The sequence below is a fragment of the Musa acuminata genome, chromosome BXJ1-6 (genome assembly GCF_036884655.1).
Source record: "Musa acuminata AAA Group cultivar baxijiao chromosome BXJ1-6, Cavendish_Baxijiao_AAA, whole genome shotgun sequence".
In the NCBI taxonomy this organism is placed as follows: Eukaryota; Viridiplantae; Streptophyta; class Magnoliopsida; order Zingiberales; family Musaceae; genus Musa; species Musa acuminata.
Window position 1 is genome coordinate 20,991,924 of NC_088332.1, and position 10,517 is coordinate 21,002,440.

The 10,517-nt window shown below is 36.8% G+C and overlaps 1 protein-coding gene across 4 annotated transcripts in view; it reads right to left on the bottom strand.

Moving 5' to 3' along the window:
- The window catches only part of LOC135676620 (uncharacterized), a 28,638-nt gene extending 18,121 nt beyond the window's left edge, over positions 1-10,517 (bottom strand). Inside the window, exons 1-3 of one of the 4 annotated variants that reach the window (XM_065187998.1) lie at positions 10,352-10,517; positions 8,551-8,846; positions 7,833-8,027 (exon numbers count right to left, since the gene is read on the bottom strand). In XM_065187998.1, coding sequence (XP_065044070.1) covers positions 7,833-8,027; positions 8,551-8,832 — 477 coding nt within the window. In that variant the 5' untranslated portion in view covers positions 8,833-8,846; positions 10,352-10,517. Of the gene's footprint in view, positions 1-7,832; positions 8,028-8,502; positions 8,847-10,351 lie in introns of all 4 variants that reach the window. The other 3 variants (XM_065187999.1, XM_065187997.1, XM_065188000.1) reach the window with 3 other exon arrangements.

The following is a 10,517-nucleotide window of genomic DNA, read 5'->3' on the forward strand; positions in this document are numbered from 1 at the left end:
ATGATGAAGGGTCGACCGAAATCTGGTAGTGCTAGCACTGGCATCGTCGTCATGACTGCCTTAAGTTTGTCGAAAGCAGCGGAGGCTTTGTCCGACCATTAGAAGGTATCATTTTTCAATAGAGAAGTGAGTGGTGCACTGATCTTTCCATAGTTTTTCATAAGCTTACGGTTGTAGCCTGTTAAACCGAGAAAGCCACATAGCAATTTTATGTTCCTCGGGGTTGGCCAGTTCTGCATTGCTTCTATTTTAGAGGGGTCCACAGTCACACCTTCCTCTAATATGATATGCCCAAGATATTTCACCTTTTGTTGAAAAAAGCAAAAATTCATAGTGACCGTTGTGTGTTTGAAAGGTGATTTTCGGTATGTCTTCTTCGCACACTTGTATTTAATGATACCCGGATCGAAGGTCCAGCTTTGTGAAGATTTGTGCTCCCTTTCATCAAGCAATTCATCTACTACTGGAATAAGGTATTTATCTTTGATGGTTATGTCATTGAGAGCTTGGGAATCAACGCATATTCGCCATGTTCCATCCTTCTTGCGTACAAGTAGCACCGGTGAAGAGTAGAGACTATAACATGGCCGAATAACTCTTGTTTCGAGCATCTCTTTTACAATCCTTTCTATTTCATTATTCTGGAGATGTAGATACTGATATGGCCGAGTATTTGCTGGAGGTTTGCCTAGAAGAATCGTTATATAATGATCATGCCGACGGGTAAGAGGTAGGTTGTGCGGTTCGTCAAATATATATGAAAATTCAGCAAGCAAAAGAAGTAGGTTTGGATCTTCAAATTATATTGGCTCTCCCTTAGTTTGTTGCTCAAGTTATACCAAAAAGTCGTTAAATGCTTTATGCAAAACCTTCTCCATTTGTTGTGTGCAAATCGTCGTTACGTCGCCCCCACGTTTCTCGTGCAGTATCACCTGTCTCCCCTTACTGTAAAATTTCATAATTAGTTTCATAAAATTCCAGGAAACATCACCTAATGCCATCAACCATTCAATTCTGAGCATGGCCTCATAATCATCAAGAGGGAGGAGGAAAAAATATGCAATTATATCTTGGTCCTGCAGCAACAGTTTCACTCGTGGGCGCCTACGATCATACTTCAAAATTCATTCGTCGGCGACCTTAACATCAAACCTACTGCAATTCTCGATAGGTAAGGCCATTTGGACAACAACCTTACTGTTTAGGAAGTTATTAGTGCTGCCCGTGTCGATGAGAACAATGATCGGTTGTTGTTTGAGAAGGCCTCCAACTTTTATCGTTTGCGGGTTTGAGTAGCCAGCTAGTGCATATACCGTAACTTCGGCCGGTTGTGGCTCTTCTTCTGCATCTTCTTCTTTATGTTCAAGGCTCTCTTCTGGATGTTCAATGACCCCTTCTTCTACTAGTTCAATCATAAGAAGTCTCCCTTTACTACAGCGATGCTCACGGCTCCACGGCTCATCGTAATGCCAATATAACCCCTTCGCATTTTGCTCTTGAAGCTCTTCTCTTGTCAACCTTTTTAGTGCAGGGACTCGGTCGATAGTATGGGAGACTAAGGGCTTCAGTATTGCTGGTCGAGGAGCGACCCTAGTCCTCCGGGCTTCATGGTTCAATCGCTCCTCTTAAAATCGTGCGAAAGAGATGGCTGTCATAAGCGTGCACAGTTGTCGCGCTTTAACTTCTCCTCGGATCTTCGGCTTCAAGCCCTCAATGAAGATCCCCAATAGCTGTTTTTCAGACCAATCATGAGTTTAATTAGATAACCTTTCAAACCTGGTTTGGTACTCCTGAATGGTGGAGGTTTATCGGATCTTTGCTAGTTGTCCGTCAGTGTTCTCGTAATCGGTTGGTCCGAAGCGGATCAGCAGTCCTTCTTTGAATTGTTGCCATGAGAGGACTACATGAGTGTGTTCAAACCAGTCAAACCACTGTATGGCATCCCCTTCAAGATGTATAGCCGCAATTTTCACCATAGATGCGTCCTCAATTTTGTGGTACCAAAAGTATCGCTCCGTGCGCAAGATCCAACCAATCGGGTCTCCTTCTTCCTATCTAGGGAAGTCCACTCTCATGCCTGGATAGTTGGGGTCGATCATAGAGCCTCCCCTCTCTTGGAAGTCATCTCTTCGAGCTTGGTGCGATTGGTTAGAACTCTCTCCTTGATGTGATTTCTTCGGGCTTGGTGGTCTGCCCAAACTGAGTTTGGTAAAGAGAGTCCGAATCTTATCCTCCATTCGCGCCTCGAAGGCTTCAAATTTAGCATTGATTACCTCCTCAGATGTCATAGTATATGCCTCCAAATCTATGATGTTAAGATCTCTCTTTTGTTGTCGGGTTAAAGGCATGTATAGGTTGAGAGAAATGATGGTTGAAACTTGAAAGGGTTGGTGGATTGGTGGATGTAGGCTGCGGTTTAGGCTTGTTTTGTAGCTGTTTTGGGTGCAGTTTGAGGGTGTGGTTTGGTGGAGTTTTAAGGCTGTGTATGAAAGTTTTAAATCTGTGGTAGATGGCAGCAAAGGTTTGATAAAAATCAATAGAAGTTGCTGCAGGTATGTGTTGTCTTGTAAGAGCAGAATTGTCGTCGAAGAAATAACGATTTCTCGATGAAATTTCCACCAAAAACTTAAGAAATTTAAGGAGGGAATTGACAGTAAAATCTTAGTTTATATGACAGCAAGGATGTCCAATTTAATCAAGAAAATTTTGGTAGTATAACAACAAGGAAATTGATGCAAGTTGTGATAGCTGAATTCTCGTCGAAAAATTTCAGCGGTTTACGACAAAAATTTGTAACTATACAAATTCGTTTTTAGAGGTGAATTCCTCAATAGATCAATCTTAGATGGAAGCCAAGATGATCTATGAAGTGTATAAGAAATTTCATTCAAAAAAGATTGCAAATAGATGGGTTAAGGCAACAATATGCGGCTGAAATTTTCTGCATCACAAATTTTCAAGTGTAGCAGATTGGACGTAAAAGATCAGTGGTTTATATTAAGAATTTTTCGACGAAACCAAAGGGAAATCCACTGTTAGAAAGTGTCAAAGCTATCATAAAAATTTCATAGAGATTTGGACAGAAAAAACAAAGTAGCAAGATCAAACAAACTATGCTATGCGGTTGGAATTTTACAGTGCAGATTTTCAAGTATAGCAGATTAGACGTAAAAGATCAATGGTTTATATTAAGAATTTTTTGACAAAACCAAAGGGAAATCTGCTGTTAGAAAGTATTACAGCTGTCATAAAAATTTCGTAGAGGTTTGGTTAGAAAAAACGTAGTAGCAAGATCAAACAATCTGTGCTATGCAACTGGAATTTTATAGTGTAGATTTTCAAGTATAGCAGTTTATACGTAAAAGATTAATGGTTTATATTAAGAATTTTTTGACAAAACTAAAGAAAAATCTGCTATTAGGAAGTGTCAAAGCTATCATAAAAATTTCGTAGAGATTTGGATAGAAAAAACGCAGTAGCAAGATCAAACAGACTGTGCTATGCGGTTGGAATTCTGTAATGTATCTTTCGTCGTAGAGATGAAAACTTTGCGACGAAAAGTTTATACAGCAATTTTGGAACAATTTTTTTTTTTTCGAATAAGGATAACTAAATTGCAACAGCAGTAAGGTAGGAAACCAGAACCTATTGCAATTCACGAGGAGATCAAAGGATGATCTGCGATGGTGGAGATGACGGCGGAATTTAACGACGATCTTTTAAGTAATTGTGGGAATTGCTTTGAGCGGCTGTGGAGGGCTGATGGATGGCTGTGGAAGGGCAGCGAGACGCCAAGAACGCTGCTCTGATACCAGGTGTTAGAACCCTTGCAGATTCTAAACTTGGGGTTGATCTCTTTAGGGGATCAGCCTCCTTTGAACTCTATAGGGGTTCCTCCCTTCAAGTTGCTGCTCAAAGGCTGCAGAAAAGATTCATCTATTGCTTATAAAAAGAGGAATACATGGCTATTTATAGGGCTTCTAAACCCTAACTCCTAATAGGACTCCTACTCAAGACTCTTATTCCTTTACAACTCCTAATTCTTCTCTAAGAAACAACCTACTAACCCTAGCCGGCCTCTTCACCTCTTTAATAGGGGTCGGCTTAGGTAAGTTTTACATGAATGTCCCCATCAATTAGGACTCTCCTAGCTAGAGTCCTAACAAGCAACAGCAACAACAATGTTAGTGGCGAAAGTTGCGGACGACGACGTCGTGGGCGAAGGAAGCTTCAAAAGTGTCTATTGATGGCGTAGGAAGCTACGGTCCTCTCCCTCAACGGTGGAAAGAACTGCACACAAAAGCAGTGGTGGAGAAAGGAAGCTACAGACGAAGGCTAGGTCGTCGGACCTATCTGTCGACGACAGAGGAAGCCTTGGTTTGTTGCGTCTGCGACGAAGACAACGACAGAAAGTGTCAACAGCAGAGGCAAAACCAACGCTAGGGTTGATGGCTCGGGGCAGTACGAGCATCTGGGGGTGGCTTTTGTGAGTAAGAAATTGGTTAGTTGGTTCGATTGAACCAACTAACCACTATTGAACCGAACCAAACTAGTTCAATTGCTTCATTTGAGTCAAGCGCTTACTTGAGGTGCCCGATGCATGGGTTCAAGCAAGCATCCAAGCGACGCCTCATTGAAGCATGCTGCTTGGTCCACCCTTAAGGCGTTCAAGCCTCGCCTTGCCCAAACGCCTAGGCGAGCACCCGGGCACCTAGTTAAACTGTTGATTCCAACTAACCTCTTGGAACATTTAATTTCTCACTAAGCATATGTAAATATTATTATGCTTAAAAATCACTTACATAATTGTATAGTTCTTTTTACATAAGCTTTTGTATGATCTATGGGACTTTGGACAAAGGAACAATTGTACAAAGCACTCATCTTACCGGTTTCTATTATAAATTTCACGTTGAATCATGTTAAGATTTGGAACTCATAGTTTAAGTTGCTTAAGAATTACCATCTTTAGTTTCTACCAAGGTATGCAATATCGTACCATACCGGAGTTTCGACGTTCGCTCGGTACGGTACGATATTGTATATCGCGCGGTATACCGTTCGATATACCACTCGGTGTGTGTGTGTGTATATATATATATATATATATAATTCAACGACGTCGTCGAAGCAACGTCGCCTCTCTCTTCTCTCAGGCAGGGCGACGTCGCCTCATATATATATATATATATATATATATAATTAATAAATATATATTTATATATAAAAGATTATATATTTATATATATATATATATTTATAAAAGGTGACGTCGCGTCGCCTCGGTGACGTGCCTCTCTCTTCTCTCAAGAGGGGCGACGTCACCTCGTTTATATATATATATATAATAATAAATATATATTTATATATAAAAGATTATATATATTTATATTTTTTTTATAAAAGGCGACGTCGCATCGCCTCGGCGACGCAACGTCACCTCGTTTATATATATATAATATTATATATATATATATATATATATATATATATATATATAGTTCGTTCCGTCCGGTAAGGGGCAGTCCGTGTATCAGTCAGCGAACCGGTACGTACCGCCCGTACCGGGCAGTATTATTCAAAATTGCATACCTTGGTTTCTACAACAATAACATCCTTAACAACAATAACATCCATAACAACAATAAAATTATAAAGTTTAACTATTTGAGATCGGTTACATGAATCTTTTGCTGTCCTTGAGATCTTGTAAAGAACCATTAAAAATATTTAAATATTTTGTTTATAATTTTTATTAAAAAATTTTCATGTCTCCCTTCATTTGTTGTACCACTAATAGTAATCATTTTATCTTTTCTACAATATGATCTCTATAGCACATTCATATCATCTTAAGCCATTCTTTCTTATTTTATCCTCTATCGAATAGACACCTAATTGTTCATGAAATATCCTGTAAACTTCATACATCCACTTTAACATTCATCCAAACAACATAAACTTCTTATCCAACAAATATAACTAATGCTTATACAAAACTCCTAATGCCCCATTTTAATTATTTTGTTTTTACTCTATGAACAATATCTTCAACAATCTCTCCATTTCATTAGATAATTAAAATCATTACATTTTGACAGTTTAAAAGACAGATGATGTTTCTCATGTCAGCGTCAGATGTATCTATATTTTCAGTTCATGTACTTCAAATGATGAATTGCATATAGTTCTCAAGTACATGCGTATGTATAAATATACATAAAGACAACATCACCAAAGTAAACCCAAGGCTCAAGAGAGATTAACCAAGGAGAAAGTTGCTCTTACTATACCTAACTATCACACCTAAAGACCCATGGCAAGATAGGACATGCTTTCCATAAAGCATGTTTTCTTCCTTGTACTATGAATATCTGGATTTTATCGACAAAGCATCTGGAGGGCAGGGTGCTGATTCATTTAAGTACAATGATACTATGCAAGGTCTGTCATACCGAAGTATACCGCCCGTATCGGGCGGTACGTACCGGTCCGACAGGTTACCGATATGCGAACCGCCCGGTACCGCTATAGTGCTACAGTACTATACTGTAGCATTGCTACAGTATGAAAAAAATATTAAATTGTTCGGTACATCAGGGTGTACCGCTCGGTACGCCCTGATATACCGCCCAATACACCGGTACCGTACCGTATCGAGCCCGGGTCGAAACCCCGGTATGGTACAGTACGGCGAACCTTGATACTATGTACCATCACAATCCTTGTGATAGGTTACAACATTGAAGTTATAAATGATATGTAGTCCATGATATCTACTAATAGCACTATGACATGCAGTCCACATCTGCCACCATTTTGGTAGAGCACCATTCTGATTGGTGCCACCACCTTTGTCTTAAGAATTGTTGCCGCTATTGCCTTCATTATCACATGGGTGAAAAAGATAAAGAAAAAGACACATACTTATTGTCTGAATAGGATGTTATTTTTGAACTTCTTACTTTTAATCTTTTCTACATAATTCTTCACAACCATCCCAACATTTTCATCTTGGTGGCATTAACTTTTTTGTATGTTATATTGTAATTCCTCAACATCTTGATCCACGAGATGTGGCTGGCCTCGTAATATCACATATAAATTTTCTTTTATGATACACAACAATAAAACAAAAACCCTTAATGCCTCTCCTCACTTTATCCATCGCACTTTTAGTCCATACTCCATAAATAATATCTACATCAATCTCTCTTTTTTGTTAAATATTAGATCAAAGATATCTAAATCTTTATTTTTGTGATCTTTTTGTCCATGTATCTTAAATAAGTCTATAATTTTTTTCTTAGCATTATATCTCATTTATCCTGTCACAATCCTAATTTGTTAAAACCTGTCATTTCTAACTCTTATATATATATGTATATATATGTATATATATATGTATATATGTATATGTATATGTATATATATTTATGTATATATATATATATATATCTATGTGTGCATAGATGTATATATATATACATAGATGTATATATATATACATAGATGTATATATATATACATAGATGTATATATATATATATATATATATGTATATATATAACACTCAAATTTAGAATTAAACCCAACTAAACACCCATGAGTCTGAATGATATCATCAACAAATAAAATATAGCACCAAAGCCTATGTGTATGCTTCGTAAGTTCATCCATTATCAATTCAAAAATATAAAAACTTAACATTAATGCTTGGTACTGCTTTATGACTACAGGATACAAGTTATACATATCTCTTACTTTCCTAAGAGTAGTGACTATTCTACTATGCATATCTTTAAGATAAATTTCTTAAACATAACATATACCTTTGTCCTAAACTGGGTATTGACACCGAAAGGATTAGAAAAGCCACCAAAGTTGTCGAGAGAAGATGACTTTCGCTTCTTGTTGCAAAGAGGTTCACAAATCTCTTCATTTGAGAAACTTGAATGACATGACAATTGCCTTTTATCTTGCAGATCCAACTCGATCAGTAGAGTTGTTAAAATACAGCCAAAAACCTGCATTCATTGTTCAAGGTGGTAATAATCATTATAGATCTTTGCAACTTGTATTGATTGCTTCATATGATAAGAACAAATAAAATATTGATAAACTTAGCCACCTCATGCTACAAAACATGTTACAGACAGAACAATTTAATGCCTCAAGCGGCAAGGAATGCTATTACCATATTAAAGGGATATTTTGTAGGCAACAAAAAATGTCGCTTTATACATATGATAGTATCTTAGAGAACAGAAGTAGAGAGGCTTAGAATGCCAAAATATTGTCAAATACATCTAAATTTTATATGACATGAACAGCTGTAATTATACACTGTTGATGCATAATATATGTTTTTGATGCAAGCAGCCAAGCATGACTATTTATCTGCAAAAGTTTCCTGAAACAACAATTTACAGATTGTAAAAAGCTAACTTAATTATTAAGGAGACATTTTTAGATAGTGACAAAAAGTAAATTGTAATGTACTTCATCAGCTTCCTGATTAAGACAAACTGTTGCATGGTGGAGGATTGCCTTCAGTCTCTCCTTCTTATATTCTGAAAGCTCTTCACCAATTACTCTGGTAAAGAACGAAGCCGAATGATAGCAACTTTTATCTTCCACAACATTGTTTGGATTAACAATGCCTTCAACCTGTCCACTAGGATATCCTAACAGTGACTCCAAATTTGATGGCAGAGAAGGTGAAGCTCTATCACCACTTTGAGGAAACAGCTCAAAGAATAGATGCTTGAAGTAACCAAAATAGTCAGGCCCTAGTTCATTTTGCGTAACAGAAGAACTTTCAGGCATCATAAAGAAGTCAAACCCTGTCATAAATCATTTATAAAGGATTTACCTAATAACATATCAGAAGAAGATAAAATATGATAACATGGAAGCACAGAAAGAGCATCAGATTTGCACTGGATATTCTCAAAAGCAAGATATAGGCATAAAAGATTAATAAATTTAACAACTATTTATTTTAATAGTTTACACAATTGCATTTAGTCATCAGCTGCCAAATTATGAAGGCATACCCAAAGATGTATGTCAGAATATAAAACAAGATAGACAATTGAATATGTTACAAAAATATTTTGGTAAATTTTCTATATATGTTATTTGTCACATACTATAAATTTCATGCATAATTTGAGTTGATTAGGGTAGTGACATCCTCTTGAGCTTCTTGCCTGACTTAAACAGCTTTAAATACAAGGCAACATAAAGCCATGAGAATAAAGATAAAATACAAATAAAATGTGAAGTGGTAATGAGTTGTTGATGATGATGATAAATCTCAGGGTTTATCTCCAATATCAAATTCTTTACCCAGCTGCCCAGAGCTTAATTAACCTAACCTAGGAAATCCAAAGAGCTATAGGAGGCTGGATTCACAGAAAATCCATAATATGCACCACAGCAGTAAGTTCCTCTACCTTTCAACAGCTGAAGGGGATTCTCATTATTGCATCTTTTGTTTTGCTCTTGTAAATGTTGATCTCATGTTGTGTTTGTTCAGTATCTTGAAAAAAAAAATTGTTGCAGAACAAAAGCTTACTTATGCTGAAGGCTTTAACAAAAAGACACTCATGGAGCCCTTGGTCAATTCGATTCTGACAGCAAATTTGCAAACTATAATTTTTCATAATACATTAATTACTAACCTATATCCATCAATCTATTATAACATGTGTCCATTTCATATTTGATTCACATTGCATCCTCCCATGATCTGTTTTATTGTTTAGCTTTAACATTTGATTTTTATTCATATTAACATGTAAATTTGTATCCACTTTAAAAAAATATGATTTCTAAAGTTAGCATTCCTTAGTATTCATATTCAATGTGGTTTTGGCTATATCCGACCAGTCTAACGGCTCTAATCCATTTCAAAAAAATGGATTTTTTTAAGTCCAAACGTCTAGAAATATTAATGTAAATAATATAATCCAAAAATCAAGAATTTGAAGAAACATCCATTTCTTTTTAATCCATTTTCCAACCGAATGTTGACCCATGACAACGATAAATTTAAAAAGATTAAGAGCACAATATTTTAATAAAAAACACACAAATAGTCATAAAGCCTTCTGTCTATCACATGAGATTGTTTACCTGTGACAAAAATAAAATGCGACAAAACCATCCAAATGCAACCATATCCCTCAAACCAATCCATCGAAAGCTTCTTTTCAAAAATTTGATGTGTCAAATAAATAAATACTTCCACAAAGAAAAGCGAAAAGACAAACGAAGAAAGAGAAAAAGAAAAGGAAAAAAGAAAGAGAACGAACGAGAGCACGGGGGACAAGAAATAACTTACCTTCTTAGATAGAGAACGAAGACGGTATCAAAGATTTTGTCCCCGGCCAAATCCTGGAGATAACCACCGAGCCTCACTCCCGAAATCAAGGAAACCAAACCCTAGTTGGTGTAGTGCGGAAAGGAATTAATAAGGATAAAGCGGTCTCACCAACAACTTTTGCCCT